Source organism: Drosophila busckii, chromosome X, assembly GCF_011750605.1.
Source record: "Drosophila busckii strain San Diego stock center, stock number 13000-0081.31 chromosome X, ASM1175060v1, whole genome shotgun sequence".
Lineage (NCBI taxonomy): Eukaryota > Metazoa > Arthropoda > Insecta > Diptera > Drosophilidae > Drosophila > Drosophila busckii.
Window position 1 is genome coordinate 20,978,584 of NC_046608.1, and position 25,721 is coordinate 21,004,304.

At 43.9% G+C, this 25,721-nt stretch overlaps 5 protein-coding genes across 6 annotated transcripts; 2 read left to right on the plus strand and 3 right to left on the minus strand.

Moving 5' to 3' along the window:
- Positions 1–110: 110 nt before the first annotated feature.
- Positions 111–1,831, plus strand: LOC108605740 (serine protease snake). The gene is made up of 2 exons (XM_017995538.1): positions 111–579; positions 635–1,831. Exons 1-2 carry the CDS (start codon positions 522–524, stop codon positions 1,693–1,695), a joined length of 1,119 nt encoding a protein of 372 aa, XP_017851027.1. The 5' UTR covers positions 111–521; the 3' UTR covers positions 1,696–1,831.
- A 2,126-nt stretch (positions 1,832–3,957) lies between these two features.
- LOC108607132 lies at positions 3,958–9,537 on the minus strand. Its single transcript, XM_017997768.1, has 3 exons — positions 9,446–9,537; positions 9,303–9,356; positions 3,958–4,498 (listed from the first exon to the last, which is right to left on the minus strand). The coding sequence occupies exons 2-3, from the start codon at positions 9,311–9,313 to the stop codon at positions 4,165–4,167; spliced, it is 345 nt and encodes a 114-aa protein (XP_017853257.1). The 5' UTR covers positions 9,314–9,356; positions 9,446–9,537; the 3' UTR covers positions 3,958–4,164.
- On the plus strand, positions 5,350–10,801 carry LOC108607131. The gene is made up of 3 exons (XM_017997767.1): positions 5,350–6,218; positions 9,477–9,873; positions 9,949–10,801. Exons 2-3 carry the CDS (start codon positions 9,478–9,480, stop codon positions 10,174–10,176), a joined length of 624 nt encoding a protein of 207 aa, XP_017853256.1. The 5' UTR covers positions 5,350–6,218; position 9,477; the 3' UTR covers positions 10,177–10,801.
- A 1,290-nt stretch (positions 10,802–12,091) lies between these two features.
- On the minus strand, positions 12,092–20,857 carry LOC108606596 (E3 ubiquitin-protein ligase UBR1). Of its 2 annotated transcripts, XM_017996843.1 has the most exons (9): positions 20,436–20,857; positions 18,483–18,500; positions 17,972–18,306; positions 16,913–17,915; positions 15,685–16,843; positions 15,510–15,621; positions 15,315–15,443; positions 13,712–15,227; positions 12,092–13,618 (listed from the first exon to the last, which is right to left on the minus strand). In XM_017996843.1, the coding sequence occupies exons 1-9, from the start codon at positions 20,614–20,616 to the stop codon at positions 12,444–12,446; spliced, it is 5,628 nt and encodes a 1,875-aa protein (XP_017852332.1). In that variant the 5' UTR covers positions 20,617–20,857; the 3' UTR covers positions 12,092–12,443. The 2 variants fall into 2 exon arrangements, with proteins under 2 accessions (XP_017852332.1, XP_017852333.1); XM_017996844.1 differs by lacking the exon at positions 18,483–18,500.
- A 1,435-nt stretch (positions 20,858–22,292) lies between these two features.
- Positions 22,293–25,527, minus strand: LOC108605527 (integrator complex subunit 4). Its single transcript, XM_017995278.2, has 3 exons — positions 24,712–25,527; positions 23,348–24,649; positions 22,293–23,279 (listed from the first exon to the last, which is right to left on the minus strand). The coding sequence occupies exons 1-3, from the start codon at positions 25,453–25,455 to the stop codon at positions 22,332–22,334; spliced, it is 2,994 nt and encodes a 997-aa protein (XP_017850767.2). The 5' UTR covers positions 25,456–25,527; the 3' UTR covers positions 22,293–22,331.
- Between the last annotated feature and the right edge of the window lie 194 nt (positions 25,528–25,721).

Genomic DNA, 25,721 nt, shown 5'->3' on the forward strand with positions numbered 1-25,721 from the left:
AAAAGCTTTTTGGCGCGTTTATTAAAAGTATTTTAAGAATTAGTAACTAATACTAATTTATAATTACAATATACTCACAAACTTATGTGTACTGCACAAGTTACAATAATAATTGCTCCAAGTGTATCCAACAATAGGTGCACGCTGACTTGACATTTTGTTGACCTGGCCCACGTGCAGCTGAAACAAAATGTTTATTAAAACAAACAATTACTTGCAGATCAATGTACACAATGCAAACCTGTCTTAATTGCGGTCGCTGTACTTTTGCACGAGCACGTGCTCACCAGAGCAAAATGATAATTTGGAAACAAGCAAAAATACATACGAAGTATACACATGTTTACATATTTAGACATGGGAATGTGCGCGAGAGCTTTGAAGTTGCCAGGCTGGTTTCAATTCAAACGACGCATAAAAATAAAACCAATTCAAAACGCGTCGTCTGCCAGCAGAACCAGCGGCGCAGTCGCAGATTCAACACGTACACGAACAGCTCAAAAAGCTAAAACCCCAAGGAAATGAAAAGCAAATTGATGGTACTGCCGTTGCTTCTAATCGCTGTAGTATATGCAGCAGGTGAGTAACTTAATTCCAATTTCGCATAATAAATTAAATCATGCTTTTATATTAGTTGCAACGCCTGCTATACGGCCGCAATCTCAGCGTGGTATTATCTTCCCGAAGGAGTCTTACGATGAGTGCTGGCTGGATGGGCAGCAACAGAAAGCTGGTAGCTGCAAGCGGCTGGAGGACTGCCCAGTTGCACTTGAACGCTGGCAGCGTGAAAAAAAGATGCCTAAAACCTGTTACTTCGTTAAATTTGAACAATTTGTTTGCTGCGAGGAGGAGACTAAGCCCACACTGCCTGCGCTGGAGCAGCGACGCAGCAGTGTTGAATGCGAGGGTTCAATGCTCTTTGGAATTTCTGTAGTGGGCGGCAAACCCACCAGCTTTCGCGAATTTCCCCACATGGCCGCCTTAGCTTGGCCCTCCAATGTTGCTGGCAATAATTTGTATCGCTGCGGTGGCACACTTATTGCGCCCAACTTTGTGTTAACGGCGGCGCACTGCATCAATTTTGGAGGTCAAGCACCTAGCATGGTGCGCCTGGGCGGTGATAATCTAACGCTCAGCATGGGTGAAGACTACAAAATTCGACGTGTTTTCACGCATCCGAATTATGACGACCGCACAGCTTACAATGATATTGCCCTGCTGGAACTGGAGGGCAGAGCGCCATTTCGTTTGCGTCCCGCTTGCCTATGGGAGACCCCAGCGTTGCCTGTGCAGAATCTCACTGCTGTTGGCTATGGTTCAACAAGCTTTACCGGCCTATCCTCGGCACAGCTACTCAAAGTTAACCTACAGCATGTGGAGCGGACGGCATGTCAACCATTTTATCCTACGGATGTGCTTGCCTCTGGCTTGGCTAGTTCACAGCTCTGTGCTGGCGATTCGAGCGGCTTGAGTGACACATGCCAGGGCGACTCCGGTGGACCACTACTCTTGTCAATGGGTAAAACTTGGTATGTGGTTGGCATTACTTCAATTGGACAAGGCTGTGCTAGTGGTCCACCCAGCATCTACACGCGTGTTTCAAGCTACCTCGACTGGATTGAGAATATTGTTTGGCCCAAGGATTCGGCGCAACTGCAGCAGCAACCCGACTTTGATTTGCGTGTTTCCAGTTAAACTAATTAATGTCAAAAAATACCCGCATAAAATGATCATTTAAACTCGTGCGCTTAGTCACAGACTGGGAATTTCAAAATACTATGACGTATATTTTGTTATTCGCCTTATTCTTGTCAACTTTTTTTTTTATTGACTTTCCCCAGTTTTGTTAAGTTAAATTATTAGAAAAATATTTTTAAGTGTAATAGAGTCTAAAAAGACTATTTTGTAATATTTTTTATTGCTTTGGATTTATGACTTATTTTGCCTGCTGGGACACTCTTTGCAATGTCCAGCCCATTAGATATCCTTCAGAATGCAGAAGGACATGTATTTTTGAGCTCCTGGGTATCAAATCTGTCGAACTGCATGCCAGGATATCCAGGATCGCACAAAAAAAATTGCCAGCAAGTTCGCTGCTTAAGTCTTTTTATGTTTACATTTTGTATGGGCATATTGCAATGTTTTTTAGCTCCTGCTCCTCCGTTATCCTTCCGATCCAAAAAGGACATGCATTTTCGAGCTCCTAGGCATCAAATCTATCGATCTGCATACCAGGATATACAGGATTGCACAAAAAAATTTCTTGAAAAAATTTGCAGGGGGTTAGGTCGCAAAAAGTGGCCCAAAAACACAAAATGTCCTTTTTCTCGGAAAACTACAAGGACTACACGGATGTCCTTTGGTGTACCAAGTAGTGCTCCTTGAGAAGCTTTCAGAATATACCATTCGAAGGACGAAAGTCCTTACAGGAGCCGAGAAAAACAGCGTTTGTCGTATACAGAAAAATGCCTATATCTCCCGAATCCTTGCCAGGATCAGGACGAATTTGATAACAAACGATTACTTTTTAAGAGGACTATCACCTGGGTAAAGGATATCCGGATTATCCTTGTAGTTCCAGAGAAAACAAGGATTTTGTGTTTCTTAGCCACTTGCTGGCGGAAAAATTTTCTAAGTTGAATGGACATTAGATAAACCCCACACTTTTTTTTGATGCAGTTCGATAGAGCTCGTCCTGTGAGTCCCGGGACCAGAATTATTGAAATGCGGCCTGATCCTGCCGAGATATGGCCACTTTTCGCTAGAGGATTGCCAGTGCTTGGCAGCCTTTGGCGGTATGCAACACTTTTAGCAAAACACTTGCAATACAAAAAGGTGTTGCATACTTTCACGATGAAATATTAGTGGAGACAACAACCAGACCCTGTACAAAAGCATTGCACCCAACGAAAATATCCGCTGCATACCGCCAAGGGCGGCAAAGCACTGGCAATCCTCTAGAGAAAAGTGGCCATATCTCGGCAGGATCAGGCCGCATTTCCAAAATTCTTGGTTCCCGGGACTCACAGGACGAGACTCTATCGAACTGCATCAAAAAAGTATGGGGTTATCTAAATGTCCATCAACTTAGACAATTTTCGCCCCAGGGCGCGAGGAAAGTGGCCAAGAACACAAAATCCTTGTTTTCTCTGGAACTACAAGGATAATCCGGTTCGTTCACCCAGATGATATGTCTCTTTTAAAAAGGAACCGTTTGGCACAAGTTTCGTCCTGATCCTGGCAAGGATACGGGAAATTTTATATTTTAATAAAAAATGTATAAAAAGTGGCTACGCGTCAGCTCACGTGTAAGGACTTTCGTCCTTCGAATGGTATATTCTGAAAGCTTTCAAGGAGTACTACTTGGACACCAAAGGACATCCGTGTAGTCCTTGTAGTTTTCAAGAAAAAGGACATTTTTTTTGGGCCACACTTTACGACTAAACCTGCATTTTTTAAATTTTTTTGGAGAAGATATAGCAATTAGCTACTCCCTGTAGCAGAATAGAGATAGGATTTTATGCCTAGGCTCGAAAATGCCATGTCCTTTTTGGGATGCGGAAGGATAACGGAGGAGCAGGAGCTAAAAAACGAACAATTTGCATGGAAATTTTCCATACGAAATGTAAACAAAAAAGACTTAAGCAACGAACATGCTGAGAATTTTTTATATCAATCCTGGGTATCCTGGTATGCAATTCGATAAATTTGATACACAGCAGCACAACAATTTATGCATTTCCGCAATTAGAAGGATATCTTAGGAGCAGGAGCTTCAAATTGATTACAAATTTGTCTAAATAAAATAACAACAAATGGCGCTCGAACAAAGGCAACTTAATACTTATTTACAAACTTTTTATACAGAAATATTAAATATTTGTTTGTTGTGTATTAACTGTATTGAAATATATACTTAAACTATTGTACAACTATTGTTTTTTTTTTTCTTTTGTGAAAATAAATTTCTAGTCTAACGAAGCTATTGACTTATTTATTACTATTATTACGCGGCTGTAATTGATTATCGTTTGCTGGACTGGAATGTGTGGTGTAGGTATCTATATTGAGATCTTCATCAGCTGCGGTGTCATCATTGCTATTTTCGCTACAATTGTATTTAACAGTCTGTCCCAGATTCAATGCCGCATAGCCACGTTTGTCTCACTCCTCTCCTGCTGCTTCTGCAAATAGCGATTGGGATGCTGCTGCCTGCGGAAATCTATTGTTGCACACAGGACGAACGAAGCTGGAAGACTCTGCTGTCCGGTCGTGGCGGTTGGTTGTAGCTATGGTTCGCTCCAAGGCTTGCGCTGTCCTTGCGACTGTGTGTTGTTGCTGTTTAGGTGGCCTGTCTAATGTAGCAGCTATCCACTTCAAGCTGGCTGGGGAGCACTTCAGCTCGGTATTCGCACTAGAGATGAAACGCTGGGTAAAACGAATCTCGACGTCCCTGTGAGCAGCCAAGCTACTATTCCGGATGATTGCAATTCCAGGACTGCATTAATTTACATGAAAGTAAGCAAAGGAAATGTTTGTGAAATATTAAACTTTTATAAGCTGTAACTTAGCCGTAGTATGGCGTTCGATTTAAGCGTTTCGTGGCTTGTTAAATTCGTGCAAAGCATTTGCTGCATTCATTGGAAATTTAATAAAACAATAGTTTTATTCTGAGTACGGATGATATTCACGGAAACCAAATCGTTTATTATTTTCTTTTATAGGGTGTTTCCTTTCATGCAATCTTTGTTGGTTAGATAAACTTTAGCAGCCCGCAGCAGTATAAAAGCATAAAAAGATAACAAAATCTTAGGAAATATTTTTCGCTTTTTTATGATGCAGAGAGAACTTACAGCCCCTGGATAGGTATTTCACACGAAACCCCAAAAGTATTTATCTGTTTTGTGTTTGAACATATTTTTTATATTTGTTTTTGTTTTGGTTTTTTGTTTTTCTGCTGGTGGTGCCATTGTTATCACTTTCGGATTCGTTTGTATATAAAAACTGACTGCATATGGTTTCATAATTTATTTACTCAAGCGCGTTGTGTCTCGACTTCTGGCTAACTATTAAGTGTGCTTTATTTACACAGAACTCAAAGCAAAGTAAACACACTTTTTGCACAGTGTAACATTTTAGCTGGTGTGCGTGTGCAGATCATAAAGCTGCGATCATTTGACAATCTGATAAGCCGATGAGACTCGCTTATCAGCCCAGCCCAGCCAGCCCAGCCAGCCCAGTTGTGAACATCAAAGGCAGCAGCAGTATGTAGCACTAAATAAATCAAAAAGCTTTTAGAACTTTTGCATAAATGTATCAATTTGCAGTTGTAGCAAGTTTAAAGCCTAGCCTGCGATGCTGTCATCATAACAGTTTCCTGCGTTTTGGCATCCCAGCAATAACGCAGATAAACCCAAGCAGGCCATAGAGCGTACAAGCGAGAGCGAGAGCGCACCCGAGAGCGAGTGAGAGCGCAAGCATCTTGCGACGTCAATGCTGAGGCTGTCTAGGTGGCTAGAGATATCGCAGTCGTCGGCACTGGCAGTTAGTACTTAACGCTGCTCGCGAACAGTTCGCTGGGCGCTCATCTCATCTCAGTTCGCGCTACGTCTCGTCTCGTCGTTTGTGTTTTTTGTTTTGTTCTTTGTCGCGCGTCGAGGAATCTCGAGCACAAGAATCGAGCGAAATTAATGCAGCAACATTGTTGAGAATATTTGGTGTGCGCTGCTTTGAAAGTGTGTTTGGAGCGCAAAGGAAGTGGCTGCACAGTGGAGCAAAACTTGTGTAAATTTAAAATTGTAATGGTTCACTGGCGCGTGCGTGGCAAGAGCGGCTGCGAGGCGCGATACGAGTATACGCAGAGCCAGCACGGATAAAAAGGATAGGGATAGCAGCAGCTGCAGTCAAACTAAATATTACGCATACGCACACGCCAAAAGTGCATTCAACTTTCCGCTTAAGCATTGCTTCCAACAATTTCGATCTCAAATAAAAACCCAAAACAATACGCAAAACAAACGAAGCAAAGAGCCAAACGCGTGTGCAAAAAAAAAAAATACAAAAATAATAGAATAATTTCTTTTTGTTGCTGTGAGTGTTTGTGCTGCTAACATATACATACATACATACATATATATTATATGTATGTAAACAAAATTTATTTGCAACGCAACTAAACAAAGAGAGGCAGAGAGCCAGAGCAGAAGCCAAAAAATCAAGTGAGTAAAGCCCAAACATAATAAACATGTTTTACATGCGGCGCTGTCTTCTATTGGTCTATAAATAGTTAAGGAACGTTGTGCATGTGATCGAACGCCAGAGGGCGCTGCGGGTTCAGGGGCAGCATTGGGGGCAAACCTAAATTCAAACGCGATTATGCGCCAAGCTGATAAAGGAAAAAAATTGAAACGCGAAACGCGCGGCATGAAACATGCGCAACAACAGGTGCGAGTCCATTTCAATTTCAACTGTTTCAACGAACAGTTTGAAACATACAGAGCAATATATTTGCATTTTTAGCTTGCTATATATAGAATTCTCAATCTTTTCTATATGTGTGCGAAGAACAAAAAAAACAGCGTAACAAAAGCATAAAGCATAAAAGAAATATAAGCAGAATGCTCAACAACAATTAAAGTCAAATGCGGTCTACGTGACCAAACAGGAACTGCAAGTAATCTTGCTACATTTTTTACTGCTACATCTCTAGCCCAACAGCCGCCCAACCCCCCTCTCTCCCACTCTCTCTCTCTCTCTCTCTCTCTCTCTCTCTGTCTAGCTGTCAGTTGCTCTCAAGTGCTGCGTAATTTAGTCAATCAAAACACACACACATTTCATTTCATTTCAGCTCAGTTCAGTTCATTTCATGTGCCAATACCGCGCGTTTCTTGCTACAATTATACAAAACATTGTGGCTTTCAATTAATATAATATACTATTAATATACAATAGATAAATGTATGTGACATACATACATATGTATTGGCTATTAAAGCTAATTTGTAGTTTTCCCAACTCAAAAGTGTCAGCGTCTCGCGTATCTCTTGCAATTAGACGCTGTTACAGTTACAGATAATTATCAGCAAATAGATAAAAACAACAATGCCTAATTAAAAAAACTGTAAGTTCTAAATAAATATAGCAAGCAAAGTGTATTAACTTGGCTTGCTGCAACAAGTAGCGCGCTTATACCATATATATATACTATATATGGTGCTCTATATAGAGAGCTTATCACTTGCGCCCGATAAGGCACAAGATTCTCAAGCGCATTGCATATTTTTTTGCATTTTGCGTCAGCAGCTCATAAATAATGACGCATCTCAAATGAAAACGAAGCATAGAGAGCTTTGCATTGAGCAACGTTTTGTTTTTATCTTTACAGACAAACAAACAAGACAGCAAAAAATATGAAGTTGCTTTTATCTAAATTGCTGATAAGCCCAACTTGGAACGCTGAAGGTGCAAAAGGTGGCGACAGCAATGCAAATTTGCTGATTTAACTGCAGACACACGCTCAAGCGGCTTATACAGTTGTAAGCACTTTACTTCACTTTACCCTTGACACTTGACCCAGTTAGCAGCCACTGTATGCGCTGTTGCTAGATTTTCAATTTTATATAACTTTTTATGGCGGCTCATTTGTTAGTCAGTCGCTGACAGCGGCGACGTCATGTTGAAAGTAAAGGAAGCTGCTATATAGCAATATATATATATATATATGTATATATATAACGTAGCAGGAAGCAATCAATGGTCGTTGCACTGTTTATAGAATTTATGAATGAAAATGCAATGACCTTGAGTTGTTGACTCTGGGCACGTACGCATTGCTCAAATATAATAAAATAACAAGAACATAAAGTAGTCAAAGCTGTGCAACACGCAATTAGCTTAAATTGTAAATCATATTTTAGCTAAGCTATAGCGTCTTTATTTACGACTTCTCACATTAGTTGAGTTCAATTTTCTAGTCATGTGGCAGTTGCACGTTGAAAGCTGTGACGACAGCAATAACGCGACACATCGTCGTTGGCTTAATTGCCAACTGTTAACGCTGGCGCTGCTGTCAACTGGTTACAACCACAACAAAGCAATAGCAAATCAAAAGCGCCCAAGGCGCCTCAATCAATGTTCTTTAGCATATTTCATCAGTTCGTGTGTAGCTGAAGGTCGCACGCAGCACCAGCAGCTGCTGCTGGTTTAGAACTACATTTCACTCTTCACGCTTCTTCAGCTGAGCGCCAATTAAAAATTAATGCAATTCGAAATGTTAATATTTGCGCTTAAGAGCAAACATTGCCTGCCCTGCTCAGCTGACAAATGCAAATATTTATGCGCTGCTGCTTGAGGCGCTTGACTGATAAGCTCTATACTATAAATACTAGTGTAGATTTATGCACACTGTGCGTATGCTTAATATGTGTGTAACTGTCTTGACTACTTATCAGCAGCAATAAACAGTTAACACTGCTGCATTATTTATTTAATTTATTTATGTTACAATAAACAGTTAACACTGCTGCATTATTTATTTATGTTACAAACTGTCACTCTAACCCGCTACACATTGCGCATACGCAACGTTGTCCAGTGCAGTGTACTTTGCGTCAGTTTCAACTTACAAAATTCGCATTCAATTTTGTTGTAAAGTGATTTAATTGAAACTCGCTATTCTATTGCTTAGTTAGTTCACATTGTTGGCCTCAGTTGGGGCCTTCTCTATGTGTTAATTGGCAGGTGCTGCTGAAGCTGCCAGCAAATTGCAGTTTGTTTATCAGCAAATACTTTTGATTAAATGCAAATAAATTAATCACGTGCGCCTCGCTGACTTTATCAGCTGCCAGTCAAGTGCATGTGCAAATCTCGTGCCGACAGCCAATCCCTCAAAACTTAGCTACTCAACCTCAACTCTATAAAATGCTCCGCCCCTTTTTGGGCTTTCACATGCATATTGATAAGAACTTAGCGTGCAGCTAACAATTGCTAACAAACTGACTTCATCAAACATATAAATGCATTTAAAATACAATAAGAGTTGACTTAATACTAAAAATCGGCTGACTCTGCTCTATATACAGTTGCCAAGTGTATTTCAGCAAGCAATTGATATCAATAAAAAATAAAATGGCAGTATACGAATTGTTCATATTACAGGTATAACATATATAGCTAGACTGTTTTTCAATTGAGTATCAATTGAAGTCTCGGCGTGTTTGCTTGACAAACAATATTATGGGCGTGGCTGGTAGGCGCAGTTCAGTTAATTCTTAGCTATGCTTATAATAAATAACTGTACTTACCCAACTAACATTTGGCTCTCAATCTATGACATTATCTTCATTATTTTGCGTGATCTATAAATAGTTTGATATATAATAATTAGTTTTTAAATATTAGTTGTACCAAATTATTTGTTTGCTATTTGCTTATAATTTTTACTTACTCTCTTTCGCTCTCTTTCTCTTCCTCTTTAGCATGGTGCTGCAGAATCACAATACAGTGGTGGCACGCTCAACGTTAACGCCGAACAGCAGCAGCCAGAACTTCAGTTCACATGCTGCGCCCGCCTTGGGCTTGAGCCGCGGCGGCGCTTTGGGCAACGGCTCTAGCAATCGACAGCGTCCTATATTGGATTTGCTGGTGGCCATGGTGGCGGTGCCTGTGCTCATCCTTTGCGCACTGCAGCTGGAAAAGAATCTGCATGTAATGCATGAGCCAGACTCGCGTTGGCTGGTGTTTGCCCTGGGCATTGGCATGCTGGTGATCAGCATCATCATCTGTGGCTATGTCACACATCGCATGGGCGTTTGCATATGGGCGGGGCCCATTGATGAGGCTGGCAATCGAGCTGGCAACGGAGCACTGCCACACGTAAGCTAAAGCTATCGATATAATCGATTACAATAACTAACTCGATCGCTCTCTCTCTCTCACTCTCCCTTGCAGATAAATTCCCAAAACGATGTGCTGCGCATTGTGGACTCGTTGCCTCCAAGCTATGATAGCGTAGTCAAGTGTGATTTACCGCCGCCAGCTTACGATTGCATTGTTATCGATATGGAGCAGGGCAAAGTTATACAATCAGCCAGCAACTCCAAGCAGCTGAGCTCCTCAGCCGTTGAAGGCGACGCTGCTGCTGCTGCTGCTTTGTCTGGCGTTACCTTACACATTTAAGAGGAGATCCTGACGCGCAGGAGAGGAGAGAGAATCAAAGAGATTTTACGCTTGTGGCATTAGCATTTTGTTTTGCTTGCAACGCAAAATCTGCAGTTGACACCCCTTAACTAACGTTTGGCGCCATTCACCGGACACTAAACAACTAAAAGGCGTTGTATTTAATACTAACATTAAGAGCTTAGAGTATTTTTAAACCGTTTTTTTTTGTTTTTTTTTTTTTTTGGAACTACTTTAATAACAATCATAAAGAAATATAGCTTTTTTTTCTAGTCCAAAGTTGTACATAAAGAAAGCCAACATTTAAAGCAGCTAAAGTTATATTTGCTTAATATTGTTTTCTGTTTTGTTTCTGTTTTAAATCGATTAAGTGTGGGTTTCAAATCAGGTAATGCCTAGCAAACACATATTAGCTTTCTAGACTATATAGAACTGTATGTATTTATATGCCTAAATAGACACAAGAAGTGCCAAACGTATATAGCATAAGCATAAGTGTATACACATATATATAAATATATATACGATATTTACTATATATATGAATGTCTGCTTCTGCATTCATCGACTAACGTTAGTGTTTATTTCCAGAAATAAAGAATTCCTATTAATTATTTTAAATCAATCGAAATTGTTTAGTTTAGAAAACAAAAACAAAAATTTTGTTTGCAAAATTTTCGAAATGTTCGCCAGGCCTGAGAGCTTGAGCTGATCTAGATAATTATCGTTTATCGATACTTTCAGCTCAAGCCACAGATGGGCGTGTGATGAGGTAAGCACATTTTTAAATTTGCTACGCTTAACTTAACTTAAGAGATTTTACGTTTTATTCATACACTTAAAAAAAATTCAAACGCTGTAAGTAAAAAGTTAATCAAAATTAGTGCTTAGAGCAAAAGAAATTTATCAATATCACTAAAATTTTGCAAACAATGCATTTATTTCATTTTGTTGTTGTTTAAGTTTTCTTTTTGTTTAACTGACACACAAAAATTTTGTCATAAGCTTGAACTTCAAAATACATTTATCAATTCTTGTTTTGTTTTTTGTTTCGTTAACATACAAATTAATATACATATGCTACTATATATGTATATGTAAGTGTAAGTATAGGCGTTAAAGTTAATATATATATATATATTTATATTTATATACACATATATATATGTATATGATTCGACTAATTTGGTTTGCTGGCTACTACCGCGAAAATTTTCTTTAGTTTTTAAACATTCAAAAATTTTATATAGTATATATATGTGTGTGTTGCTGTCTGTGTCTCAAATAATATATATATATATATATATGTATATGTATAGGTATGGGTGTTATGTGTATGTGTGTGTAGTATGTGTGCGTGGGGCGGGATCAAAAACACAGCCAAGAGAAAAACCTTTAGGAGGGGAGGGGACTAAAAAATTAAACATACATTTAATGTTAGACAAGTTCAGCTTACTAACAATAAACTAAAAAATGTATTAAAATAACTAACTGTTTATTAGTTTAAAAAAATATATATATTGAAAACAATGCAACAAAAACTGAAAATACGTTAAACAATCTCTTACCCCGAAAATAAGTTCGGACATAGCGGGGCGCGAGACTGAGATTTCATCAACAACATTTCTTGCTGTTTACAACTCCTTTTACTCCTTTTAGTGCTGCTCCTGCATCCTTTGCCGTCGCTCCTCTTTGCTACGCTGATCAGCTGCGTTTATCTCATAACTATAGCTTACAAATTACACGGCCTATATATACAAACTTTCGATTTAACAATTGTCACAAAAAAAACAAAAAAAAAAATACATTTAATCTAAATTTGCTTATGTTTTTGTTTTTATACATTGTTTAATGCATTTATATATATATATTTGTATGTATATATTAAATATAATAACTAGCATAGCATAAAAAAAAATAACAACAATTTAATTTGCCGCAAAAATTAAACACAAATAAGCAGAGAGAGAGAGAGAGAGAGAGAGAAAGAGCTGCCAGCGCAGTGTTCGGATTCGGGTGTTTCGGGGGTTTCTTGAGGCGCACACAGACACAGACTGGGGAGTAGTATGTGTAATTGTTCGTGTGTATGTGTGTGTGTGTGTGTGTTTGGGTGTATGTGTGAATAAAATGCTTATAGTATTTAATATGCACTCCTAAGTTTAGTTTTTAAGTTAATCAATCACATCTCACTTCTCTCACTGCCGTGCCAACCGCATTTGCAAGACCAATGTCAACGGAATTGAGATGCGGAGTGTTGGGGTTGGAGACTACATGTGATGCCACTGCGTTACCGCCACATTCGCGTTCTCATTCAAGCGCGCGATCTCTTCGTGCAAATTGTGACCCAGCCACTGCAGATAGATGCGATCATAGGCGGCTTTGCAGAGTCTCAAGGGATTGCCGCGCCGCAGGCCCTGATCCGTCTCGCCGTACTCATCCAAGTACGGCGGCTGGACAAAGCAGCCCTTGCCGCGTCCCAAGTAGACTACCTGACAGTCGCGTATGCGTAGAAAGATGCCAACCTCCGCGCCACAATAATGAGCGTGATGAGTGCAGGCGCCCACCTGGATCTTGCCCAGCTCGGGCTGGCAACAATACGACTGGCCACAGAGTATGGTGCCGCAAATGAGGCACATGGTGGGCGTCTTCATTTCCTCACGCTCATTGTTGGGGCAAAAGATGTCGGACACGCTATTTATGAGATCGCTGTAGTCATCAAAGAGCTTCACCAGCTTTGGCACGGCACGCTGGCAGGGCACAATTACCCTGGGAGGGGGACTAGGTAGCTGAGAGCTGATGCGCTGCGTTGGCTTCTCCAGGCTCAAATTCAACGACTCCCAGCGCTCCTTGGCATGTGCGGCAAAGCTTTGCATCATTGTCGCATACACCGACTCCATGTCAAAGTAAACGCCCAGCTGCGACTCCAGCCCCAGATAGTGGCACATCAGCTCGAAGCGGTCGTGCTGCTCCAGCGGAAACGAGTCCGGAAATTCCACATCGGTCATGCAGCGATAGAAGAGACAGGCGCAGCGCAAAAACGAGCTCATCTCACGTTGCACATACATGAGCATGGCGACCAGCAGCTCGTGCTCATCGCAGCCCGCAGCCGCAGCAGCAGCAGCAGCAGCAACATCATCGCCGCCCGTCGTGCTGACGTCCATTTGCTGCACTGCACCCTGCTCATAGAGACTGGTAATCCTGGCAAAGTTGTTGTTCTGATAGAAAGCCACCATGTTGTGCTTGATCTTCTCCGGCAGCCCCTCCACATACTCGTGCATGGCCATGGCGCGCTCCTCGCTCTCCGTCGTCGCAGGTCGCTTCAGCTGCTTGGCGTGCTCCCGCTCATAGTTGAACAGCACCAGCGCCTTTGTCAGATTGGCCAGAAAGCAGCTCTGCAGTATATAAAAGTCGAACATGCTGCCGCTGGGAATTATCGCTTTCTCTGCAAATGGCCGAGGGAGAGAAAGAGAAAGTGAGTCACGAGTTGAAGCAGCACAGCGCTATATGCTGGTGCGAGTGAGATGGCAATACTTACTGTCCGCATAGACCAGCAGATTGGGCATCATGAAGGTGAGCTTGACCAGCATGCGGAAGCAATCCCACTCGAGCACGCTGCATCCCTTTTGATTGAAGAGACTGTCGAGCAGCTTGGCCACCTGTTCGCATTGACTGGGCAGCAAAGTGTCAATGAGCTTGGCCGTCGACTCGCTGCTGCTGCTGGGGCCAGTGCTGCTGCTGCGCTGCTGCTGCTGCTGCTCCTTGCTCAGCAAGGAGGCGGAGTAGAGCGAACAGGCGCGCACCAGATTGCTCATGCAGCTCTGATGACGCATGGGCAGCTCCGCGCGCAGCGGCTTCTGTGTGGCATACAAATAAACCTCCAGGGCCTGCACGGTGTAGCTGCAGGTAATCCAGGCGAGGCTGACAGTGTCCATATCCTCATCGTTGGCTGCCGGCTGCAGCAGCTGCGTCTGCATGGCGGTGCGCAGCGCCTTGTGGAAAGAGTTCATCACTTCCAGCCAGTTGGCATGCAGCGGCGGCTGCTCGGTGATCTGTGCGCTGCGCTCGAGCTGCGCCACATCGCTGACTATGTCGGATTTGCGTAGAATGCTCTGCGAGTTGGGAAAGTCCGCATCGTTGGGCTTGGAGCGCTTCAGCTCGACGCTGAGCGTGCGCATTAGTTCGACAAAGCAATCCAGTGGCATCCAAGTGGCTGCGCCGGCTCCAGCTGCTGCTGCTGCTGCTGCTGGTGGCAGCATCTTGGGCAGCGCCTCACTTACGGGCAGCACAGTGTTGCTCAGCGTGCGGCAATAGGGACAATGGAACTCAACATTCTGTGGCTGGTTCAGTGGCACGCGATTGCGCTGCGGACGACGCATCTCTTTGGTTTCCTCACTGCTGTAGTACTCCTTCCAGCAATTGTAGTGCATGACATGGCCGCAGCAGCTGACATGCAATGCCGTGGCCGGACCCTCGACACTGGGCGCCGTGTAGATGACATGCGAGGTCTGCAGAAACGCCGAGCTCACCAGCGGCGGTCCCGAGCTGCTGATGCTGCAATCCTCGAAGCAGAGTATGCACTTGAAGTGATTCGCTGTGGGCGAGCAGAAGTTGCGTCTGGCGCCAAGACAGGCTACGCCTGTGCTTAGGCCCACAGCGCCCTCCTCCTCATCGCCCTCGGTGAAGAACTCATCCGTTGAGGATATATCCTCCCAATCCATTGAGCCACCGTCATCGGTGGCGCGCAGCTCGCTGGCAAACATTTCCGCATTGGATTTTATGAAACTCTGTTGTGCATTTTGCATTTGTGCCATAATCTTGGCGCGACTTTCGGCCGCCAGCCTGGAGCGTGCCTCCTTCTCGCGCAGCTGCTGCTGCTCCGAGCTCAGCGGCGGTGCGTCGCCATGTGAGGAGTGCGCTGCGCCGCTCAAAGCGGCCGCCGAAGTGGACGCACCACCTCCAGTGCCATACAACGAGGTGCTGGGCGCCTGTCTGGCCTGCAGCTGCTTGTAACGCTGCAGCGTCCACAGCACAAAGTCACGATGCGCCTCCAGCTGCAAAATATAAAAATATTAATTTTTAATTCTTTCCCATTGCAATGTGCGATTTGGAGTTAGTTGTTAGTTCATTTGTTTGCTTACGCGTGGACATCTCGCTAGCTTCTCTAGCTTCTCCTGCAGCCGTATGGACTGCGAGCTCTTGTAGAAGCTCAAGAAAGGATAGTGATCGCTAAGCTCCTCCTGTATGGCAAAGCCGAGCAAATGCAGCACCTGTGGAAGCAACACGGAGAGGGGTGAACGAGTGAAACAAAGCAAACGAATTATTAGTGCGCTAACCTTTTGCAAATGACTTTCGGTAATGCGACGCCCAAAGCCGCTGAGCGTAGAATCGATAACCTGCTCGACAATCATAAAGAAGAGATCGCACTGCAATATGTTGGCCATGGAACTGCAGCATTCAAAAGAGAGAGTGTGAGTGTGAGAATTAAAGTGTGAAGATGTGGCAACTTACGTAAACGCCGGTGTCAGTTGTGGCAACATGGGCGGGGGGCAGCAGACGAGCTCCTTCTTTGCCTTGCGACGCTCACGCTGCAGCTCCTCGGCCTTGGATTTCTCCTCCTTGGTGTAGTGATAGAAGTAGACGTTGAACTCCTCATGCGGCTGCTCCTTTAGCTCGTAGACACCCTTGCTATCGACGCCGACGGGTTTCTTGAAGACCGCCACTGAGCTGATGACATCCTCGATGATATTATCGCTGTTGCCTGCATTGCCATCGGGCAGAGCACGGGACAGCTCCGAGTGTGAATAGGACTTGATGCAGAGCAGCTGAATTATCTCCTTGCGCAGACGATCCTGTTCGGTGACACGCGAAACTCCTGGCATCCAGCGCTCGCCTATGATGACAATAAGCAGCTCCAGAAACTCATCGGCCATGGCCACCTGACGCACATGCTCATCATCCGACTGCGTCTGCGAGATGCCAGGCTCCAGACTAGGATCCACCCAGCCCAGCAGATTAAACATGTTTATCATCTGTATCAAGAACTCGTTGCTCTCCATCAGGGAGGCGCCCGTCTGCAGGCAAACTATATCGCGATCCAGCATCTCGACGCGGCAGCGCACATTGCGATAGAAGTAGAGCTGATGCAGTAGCGAGTAACCATTGCGACGCCACATGCCGGCGGCCACCTGAGCAATCATCGCCTGAGTGCAAAGCACTGGCTGAATAATCTCTCTAGGATTGAGTCGCAGATTGAGCGCCTCGGTCTCCGCCAGCAGACTGTCGTAGCTCATGCCATGCGCACCCAAATGCAGATAGATGCCCGCATAGAAACGCGACAGCGGCAAGTGAATGGACACAGGCTGAGTGGAGACATCATAGATCAAACAATCGGCCATGTTGTGGCCACAGCGCTTCGACTCCAGCTTGGCCTGTCCCACAATGAAGCTGTTGCTCACCAGTGCGCGCACCGTCATCTTGTAGAGCTTGCGCAGCAGCTCCGCATCGCTGGACGCCCATTCGATGACCTGCGATATGGTCGAGGCGAGTTTAATATGCAAATTGAATGCGCATTCCCACTCCGGTTCGTAGTCCATATGCTGACCCATCTGGCGTGTGATGGGCTCCATGCCCTGCATCACATTCAAAACGCGTATCAAAGCCTTGCAGCCTGTGAGTAAAAAGGAATGCAAATTAGTTAGGAACAACAGTTGGGCGAGGTCTGTCTGCTGCTGCTTACCATCCAGAAATCCAGTGCGCAGCTCCTCGCTAAATGACTCGGGCTTGAAGCTCAGCAAGTAGCGCAGATCGTACAGAATGTAGTTGGCGCGTTTGAAGAACGCCATGCTGGCCATGTCCTTGCTGAAGTGCAAGGTGCGATTGCGTATAAACTCCTCAATGGCCACATGATAGAATGTGTGCAGCAGCTTATCGAAGATGCCCTCCTCGGCAATCAGATGATGCGCAATGCTGGGCACCGTGAACAGCTGCACACTCAACGAGACAATGGAGAACGAATGGTCGTGATCGTCGCGTATGAAATCCTCCACAATGGTAGCGTAGCGACGCGAGAATTCCTGCGCCAGCACCATCTTGTTCTGATACTCCATGAGCATGCCAGAGATGAGCAGGCGATGCCAGCAGGTGCGCGCCGTCTTCCACAGCTTCACATCGTACTCGAGTATGTGGCGAATGCAAAACGGTTCGTTCTTCTGCTGTATCAACATGGCAAAGGTGCGACGGAACAGATAGTGACGCACTATGAACTCCTGGAACCAGCCGAGCAGCTGCAGCGCAAACTGCTGACAGGCCACAGCGTTGATGTTCAGCACTGAGGTGCGCAGCGATTGACTGTGACGCGCAGTGTGCAGTCCACTGTGCGGTATCATCTGATTCTCTATGGCCTCCTTTAGGTCGTTGCACTCCTTGAACGTATCGCACTTGACCACGGCGCGGCCCTCGCGATCGATGGCCGCCACTATTTCCATTGCATCCTTCTGCCGGCACTTGGCAATCTTGGTCAGCGTATGTATGACCTGGTCAAACGTATGCGACTCGTCGTTATACAACACTGTGCAGAAGTTTGCGCCATCCAGTTCGCCGTCCAAGCATTCCATGCTGGCATTCGGCTCGATCTCCAGAAATTTCACGCAGAACGCCAAGATGGCACTGAAGCAAATCTCGCAGCGTTCCAGCACTGCCTTTGTTATGATGTTGCTCTCCAGCGGATTCTTGCGATTGGCCTGCGTGAGCACACAAAGTTAGTTACACTTCCTTCCAATCTATAGCTATGACTTACCAGATGCAGCTCACAATACTGATCACGCTTCCAGGCCTCATCGTCGCCGCAATCGCAGCAGCCGCCACCGCCAGAGCTGGACATTTTATACTTGTGGAAACGATGCGCCGAGCTCTTGAAGCAATTCACGCAGAGCACGCAAGTGGGATCGACGCCACATTCGCGGCAGCTGTAGGTGGGCTCGCCATTCTTAAAGACCTTGTTGCAAACCGTGGCCGTGTTGCCCTCCTTCTGTAGCTTCTCCAGCGCCTGGGCCGGCTTATCGCCCAGCATAAACTCTATGATGGGATCAATTATCTCCTCCTTGGCTAACGACTCCTTAAAAACGCATTTCACTGTAAATAAACAAAGGTAACTTATGATTAGTAAGTAGTAAGCTTAGAGTTTGGAATTTAATTAAGTGACACTTCAATTGAATTGAATTGAATTGATCTTGGCTGCCACGCCCACCAGCACAGCAGTCGCAATTAACGGCATTTTAATTTGCTTGTTATCAAGTTTTTGTACTCACAAGATGGCGCATTTGCGTCTGAAAGAACAGAAAAAGAGAAAACAAGAACAGCACTTCAAAATAAAAGCAAAACAAAAGAAATAATATAAAATTATAAATAACTAAACGTGCTCAGAGAAAATTAATTACGCAAAAAAAAGAGAGCTAAATAAAAATATATGAAATGTATTAAGTTTACTTCAAACTAATTTTAAAATATTATGCTGCTAATAATAATAATAAGCAACGGTGGCGTATGAGTAACATACTTGATTTGTGGCCTGGCCTGACACAACACACATATTATTAATCATTAGCATATATATATATATTATAAACTGGTTAGTCAGTGTCACAACAATAAGATGTTCAGATGACGTTTCTGCAAAGAGTTACAAACAAAACGCAAATTGGACGCACCCAGCCGTCTAATACACTTCTAGCAAAAGACTATAGCAGCTGTTTTGTTTTTCTTTTACAAATCTAGCGTAGACTTAATTGCAAAAACTGAAAAGTAGGAAACCGCAAGAAATTTTACGCTCAAATTGCAATCGAAGATTACAGTTCAAAGCCAAAGTAAACAGAGAGCGCAAAGCGAAACGAGTTTACAATATAAATATACAAATTAAATATGAAATCAATATGCGAAATACTTGATACAAATGAAAACAGTACAAGGTCGCGTGCAATAAACAGAAGAGAGCGCTAGTTATGTACTCATGAGAGTGAGAGAGCGCAAGAGAGCGAGAGAGAGAGCGCGCGCGGCAGTGTTTGGGGTTAACAACTAAAAGTGTCAAATGTTTCATTACAGGCAATACTTTTTCTCAAATTAATTGATAAGCCTAAGCCGGCATAAATACAAAATAAATTAAAATCACAAATGACGTAGCTAAAGGCTATCAGTAGCTGATTTGTGCTTCTTCTTGTATACTACACTGTTGCGTATACTTCCGACTTACTAATATATTATTGACATGTTATATTTATATTATATAGTACAACTTTTGTGTAAAATGCGACGCAGCGCAGTGTAAACAAAGAAAACAAAACTGCAAAAGTTTCGTTACTTTGCACGTTCATTAAATATTGTTGCATTTCAGTTATATATACTTTCTTTAAAAAAGATTTTCAGATTTCAAAAATCAGCTTAAGTTTATTTTTAAGGTCAGAAATCCAAAGAACTCATACTTAGGCATGCATATACATTTGCTCTATAAAAACAAGACATGAATCAGCTTTATATATACGCATGTATATGAACGATCCGTCTATAAGTAAATTGGTGTCAGGCACACAAAGAATTGCGGAACAGGACGTTACCTCGACGAAAAAGTAAATAAGCAAAACGAAATGCGAAGTAATTTAAATTTACATATAAGCATGTGTCTATATAATAAAATATTTCTGCAGCAGTGATTTTCAATTTTGAGGCTTTGCACTTGCATTCAAATTTGATATTAATGCATTCTACACAAATCGATATCTATTATAAAGTCTGCAATAATAATTCAATCGAAGACAGCTGGGGGCAAGGCTTTCAACTTTGGATAAAATTAGAAAAAAAATCAATTGCATGGCAATACAATAAATGTGTTGACTGTTGTTGTTGTTGCCATGCAGCTGTTGTTGTTGTTTTTGTTTTTTTATTGCAGCTCGCGACTTAGAAGGTAAAACGGGTAACGCAGACAAATAAAAAATCGTGCAATCAACTTTTGTTCAATGAAAGGAAAATCGTTTGTATGGCCTGTGCAAAATATATATGTGCATATATGTATATGATATGCATGTATGTGTGCTAAGCATAGTAGGCTAGTGTATTAAAATTCGCATATCCTTTGAAATATTTGGGAAATACTCTCGTCGTGCATACCCCAATGCATTTTCGAGTGCTTAGTAACAGCTGCTGAACCCTCAAGAGCACGTTTCAAATAAATTAAATTCTATTTATGTGTGTTTCTATGTGTAGCCTCTCACCTGTTTCCATCTCATTTTGGAATTCAAAATATTTTGTTGATTCCGTTTTGAAGAATTCCATGAAATCCTTGTCTTTGAGGGTGCCTGATTGGGATTTAAGGCGCCATTCCTTGATGCGTGAACTGGTATCGTGTTCAGGTGGTGGAGCAACAACCACAATGTCCATATCGTAGCGATCCATATTGTAGTTCTTGTTCCTGCTCTACTTTACCACCGAAAAGGGAGAGCGAGCGTAGGTTGGCGTTGGCGTTGGCGTGACACTCACTCCCACACACGTTCTCTTTCTATATACTTCGAACTACTCCCACGGCACGCGTTGTCTTTGCCTGGGTTACGGTTATATGGGGTGCTGCGCTGCTGCTGCTCCTTGTGTTATGTATGTGTTCTCTATAATATGTATGTGTGTATATGTTGAGTGTATGTGTGTGTTTATGTGGGTGTTTGCTGTTTGTTGTTGTATTGCCTTCTTGCCTGTTGTTGTTGTTGTTGTTACTGTTATAATTCGACTTGCCTTTAAATTTTGTTACTAAAGAATGAAAAGAATAAACGCATTGGAATTATTTAAACAAACATTTCTGGATTTTCAACAAGAAAAAAACGAAACGGAACGAAACAAAATTGAACACCGAAAAAAAGTTGAGAGCGCGCACTGTTATTTTTTTATACAAAAGATTTGTTTATAGCCCAAGTTATTGTTTTTTTTTCTCTTTTTTTTTGTTGTTTTGTTTGTTTTTTTGCTGTTTTAAACAATATTTATATATGGGGGCCTATAATTATTTTACGTAGCTGTATGCGAGAAGCTCGTGACAATTGTAGCAAAGGCTGCTTGCAACTGTTGCTTAGCTCCTTTTTTTCTGGTGGCTGCTGCTGCTGCTGCTGCTGCAAAACAAAAACAAAACGCATTGGCCAAGGCTGTAGCTGTGTGCGAACGAGATAGAGTGAGCCTGCGCATGACAGCAGCACCAGAGATCCTCAAATTGTCACACAGAACGGAACAGAACAGAACGAAACGAAACGGCAAAAAAAAGGCAAAATAGAATAAATAAAAGCAGCTTGAACTGCAATACACATGCACATATGTATATGCATATATATACGTATGCATATGTGTTCATTTATATCAATTGGCAGGCACATTTATACACATATAAACGCATTCACTTGCAATGTATGCATGTGTTTACTGCAAGTTCACACACTCACTCACACATTTTCAAATAGACAAGTATAGAAAGACTACATTTGGTCTCTTATTTTCAATAAATAATTTTCAGTCTTCCTACGCGAAAACACACACACTCACTCACTCACACATACATACATATATGCAGCTGTAGTTTACTTTGATATTTTGCATGCGTGTGCATTTGTTGTATTTGTACTTATTATGTGTCTGTATTCTTGCGTTGTTTCGCACCAACTGATGCAATTTCGTAATATGTAATACACAGGTTTTCGCGCAGCTTTGCTATGCTTATATCCTTTGAGAAAAAAACAATGCGTACGTTTTTTTTTTGCGTTTGCTCTTTATTGCTATTTGCTTTTTGCACGCGTACTACGCACCACGATTACATCAAACATCGATACTGTTAACTGTCATCTGGCATAAAAGTGTACTACCATGCGGTTGTTAGCACACCAGTGTTGCTAAGCTCGCTTTTCTCCCGTCAGATCTGGCTATTAAAAAGTCAACTATGAGATAAATATCGGAATTGTAGGAAGCGCGAACTCTAGATTTTTCAAATAATGTATAATAATTAGGCAACTTACCAGCTTAGGCATTTTATAGCTGCTTGTTGCCTTTTATGTTTGCGTTTTACTAATAATTTATTAGTAGTATATATTTTAATTGTGTGTCAACGTGTTGTTTATTTATATTTACTATATGCATGTACTTTAGATACCGCGGCGTACGGGCTTGGGCGCAAATAGCACCTTAGCGGGCTTACAGAGCTCCAGTTCGCTGCCCGGACGCACGGCAAGGCAAAGTTGAATCTCCACCAGAGATGCCTCTGTCCAGACGCTGTGCGAGAGCAAAATGGTAGTTCGGAGGCGCACATTTGTCTCGTGCTCGCCCAGCTCCGTCATAATAGGCTTAAAGTCACTCATCTTGGGCACTACAGTGTGCATATTCTGATCCGGATATTTAATCTTTATACGCAAGTCTGCACGCTGCGACTCCTGAAGATTCTCAATCTCAGCGACAAAAGGCACGGCGGCGATGAGCCCTGCAGTGACCTTGATCGCATTATCCTGCGACTGCATAGGACATGGCTCCAAAATGCTGGCCATGCAACGCCTAATCTTCGAGTTTGCCGGCGGCAGCGCCAGCGGTGGCGCATGCTGCACCAATGGTAAGATCTCACGAAACACCCGTCCCGGCTTGGGATCTGTTATTGCATCCAGTTTGGACAGCAAATCGCGTGTAAAGCTGTCTGGCTGCGCTGACGGCGGCGTCTTTGGTTTTGTTGACGCTGACGCAGCTGCGTCCTTCTTGGCTTGCGCTTTCATAAACGCGCTTATATCGCCCGCTGTCTGCAGCAACATCTGGCAAGGACCCAGCGCGCTCTGGGAACGGTCACGTACCACAAGCACCAAGTGTATCGCACTCGCACGTAGACGCAGCTGCTTCACTTGCAATACATCGCCGTAGGTCATGCCAGAGAACGTGTGCTGAAGCTTAAGGCAATTTCGTATTAGCTCCGCCAGAGATTCCTTCAGTGGCATGCGACTGCGCTGGGTGCGTGCGCATCGCTGCATTTGCTCAATTTGTATCTGAGCCGAGAGAAAGGTCTCCAGGAAGTTGGAAGTGCCGTACATGTGTGCATCTATGGCGCCCAAACGCTGCAAAAGAGAGAGACAGAGAGAGTAATGAGTAACAGCTTTAATTTAATTGTTTCACCCTTACTTACCTGCAGATTAGCTTGCGCCGTCTGTAGCAGATCGATGCGTTCCGAGTCGGTAAGCGAGAAAATATCTCCAATATGCGAGAGTATCATCTGTAGATACTCGGCAGAGCTGCCGGCGGCTTTAAGTGCATCATCGATGCGTTGCTGGGCAGAGCTAGAGGCGCCTTCGATGGGCAGCTGCGGCACCAGTTGCGGCATCGAATCACGCAGGTAGGCATAGTGACGATGTGTAGCTGTGGGCAGCAGACTAATGATGGGCACTAGATGCTCGGCGGCATTGAAAACCAAGATGAGCACACAAAGATACGCAGGATCCTCAACATCACGCTCCGGCGTCTCGAAGAACGGATGAGCATAGAGCAGATGACCGGAAAGCGCCATAACCAGATGCGGATGCTTCTGGCCAATCTTGCGCATGCAGGCATAGGTTGAGTGTCGATCCTGTGGATACTTGGACAGCACGTCGAGCAGCTTCTGCACGACCATAAGCAGACACGGTTGTGTGGAGACACGACAAGCGCCCAGCATGAGATGCAGACCCTCGCGCACATCCACCGAGTAGTCCTCTAGTGAGCCCAGCATAATTTCCAGCTGATCCTCACGCAGCACAATGTGACGCGCTATGGCGGTCAGACTATAGATAGCCTTTAGGCGCACATCTTCAATCTCATCGTTGAACATGTCCACCAGAAAATCCAAACTAGTCAAAGCAAACTCTGGACGCGCCATGGCCAGCTGACACATGGAGCCCACTGCAGCAGTGCGTACTTCGAGATACTCATCCTCCAGACCATGTATAAGCGCGCCACAAGCGCCACTCGCTATAATAGACACAGTGCGCGCATCGAGCTGCTCCTGCGGCGCATCATCCGCCCAGCGCTTTCCAGAGGACCATTCGCCACTCGTGACCAAACGTGCGCCACGCTCATGTGCATTACGCTTGCGTCGCAAATTACTCATCAGCTTCTTGTCCAGCGTCTGATTCAGGAACTCGCTGCTCACACTTGTCATGGAACCCAGGAGCTCCGCTGCCAGCACGCGTATCTGCAGCGACAGATCGCAGAGTGACTCGCATACTTTGCTGAACGCGGCATCAATCATCCGCATATCCTCCGTTGTACCCAGTATATAGTCCGGATGACGATTGCCCAGCATGTGCACCAAGCGCAGTGCCTCCTTGCGCACGCATTCATAGTCATCCTTCATGGCTTCTACGGCGCGTTTATATAACACAGGCGGCAAGTGGGCGCCACGTTCCCCAAGTGTAAGTAGAGCATTCAAAGCTTGCGCCCGCACACCAGAATCCTGTCAGACATAAGAATTTTAATTATAAAAGTTCGAAATATGTTTCCAATTGTTTTTCTTACCTGCGCGTCTATGTAGAATGCCAGCTTCCAGACATATTGCCGCTCGCCTTCGTGACAGGTGGCAAATCTGCCCATGACCAACATGGCATTCTTTTGCGTTTGTGTGGAGCCACTGCGAAGCTGTTCCTTGGCCAAATGCGCCACCTGCGTGTTGTAGGCCAGCGGTAAGAATTTGCGCGCATGCGATTGCTGGCCAAGTCGATACAGACACATGAGTCCCTGGGCAAGCACTTTCTGTGCGGTCTCCTTGCGCAGCAAATAGATAAAGTAGTCTATGACAAGTACCAAGCCCTCCTCGGTAGGGAATTCACAGCCCAAGCCGGCGAGTAGCTCCAACAGTTTAACCCGTACCGAAGTGTCGCTGTCACGATCTTGCACCTGGTAAAGGTGAAATACTTTAGCGGCGCACTCCTTAAGCTCCGCCACTGGCACATTGTCATAACAAATCTCATCTGTTATCTTCACCAGCAGTTCAAGCAGTTCCTTGATCTGTGATGGGCTTGTTGTCAAAACTGGCGGCGGCAGCGGCGTTCCAGCTGGTGTTGTTAGTACTGCTATGGTATTTACTGCGTTTGGGTTAGGTATATATGCATCTAGAAGCGTCAGCAGTGGCAACTTTTTCTCTGGTTTTGGTTTGACTTTCCTCTCCGCCGGTGCTGCTGTCAGTAAGCGTAGCTTTTTAAACGGCGGCACACCCACTATGGTCTCAATAAAGCTTGGCGTCTTTTGAATGGCTAACGCCATTGTTTTGCACTGTTTTACAAAACTTAATTAAAACAATTTGCTAAACAAATGAAATAGAGGCGAATTAGCGATATGTTTTTAGTTAGTTTAGTGGCGGCAGGCGATAGCAAAATTTGAGCACAGCTTGAATATCGCTGATGTTGCCGCCCTGCTCGTACGATTGCAGTGTGAGTCGAACTTTTGTTCAATTCATGTTTATCTAAAGTTGGTCACACTGTGTCAGTAAGTGATCGGTTTCAACAGGTTGTGACGCGACGGACGTCGGT

Excerpts from the sequence above, each read along its gene's own strand:
- LOC108605740 (XM_017995538.1), top strand. The coding sequence starts at position 522 with ATGAAAAGCAAATTGATGGTACTGCCGTTGCTTCTAATCGCTGTAGTA. Across the intron at positions 580-634 it reads CGCTGTAGTATATGCAGCAG|TTGCAACGCCTGCTATACGG; the intron begins GTGAGTAACTTA and ends CTTTTATATTAG.
- LOC108607131 (XM_017997767.1), top strand. The coding sequence starts at position 9,478 with ATGGTGCTGCAGAATCACAATACAGTGGTGGCACGCTCAACGTTAACG. Across the intron at positions 9,874-9,948 it reads GCAACGGAGCACTGCCACAC|ATAAATTCCCAAAACGATGT; the intron begins GTAAGCTAAAGC and ends TCTCCCTTGCAG.
- LOC108606596 (XM_017996843.1), bottom strand. The coding sequence starts at position 20,616 with ATGGATCGCTACGATATGGACATTGTGGTTGTTGCTCCACCACCTGAA. Across the intron at positions 17,916-17,971 it reads AGTATTGTGAGCTGCATCTG|GCCAATCGCAAGAATCCGCT; the intron begins GTAAGTCATAGC and ends GTGCTCACGCAG. Across the intron at positions 13,619-13,711 it reads TCTGCTGGTCTATGCGGACA|AGAAAGCGATAATTCCCAGC; the intron begins GTAAGTATTGCC and ends GGCCATTTGCAG.
- LOC108605527 (XM_017995278.2), bottom strand. The coding sequence starts at position 25,455 with ATGGCGTTAGCCATTCAAAAGACGCCAAGCTTTATTGAGACCATAGTG. Across the intron at positions 24,650-24,711 it reads CATTCTACATAGACGCGCAG|GATTCTGGTGTGCGGGCGCA; the intron begins GTAAGAAAAACA and ends TATGTCTGACAG. Across the intron at positions 23,280-23,347 it reads CGGCGCAAGCTAATCTGCAG|CGTTTGGGCGCCATAGATGC; the intron begins GTAAGTAAGGGT and ends TCTCTTTTGCAG.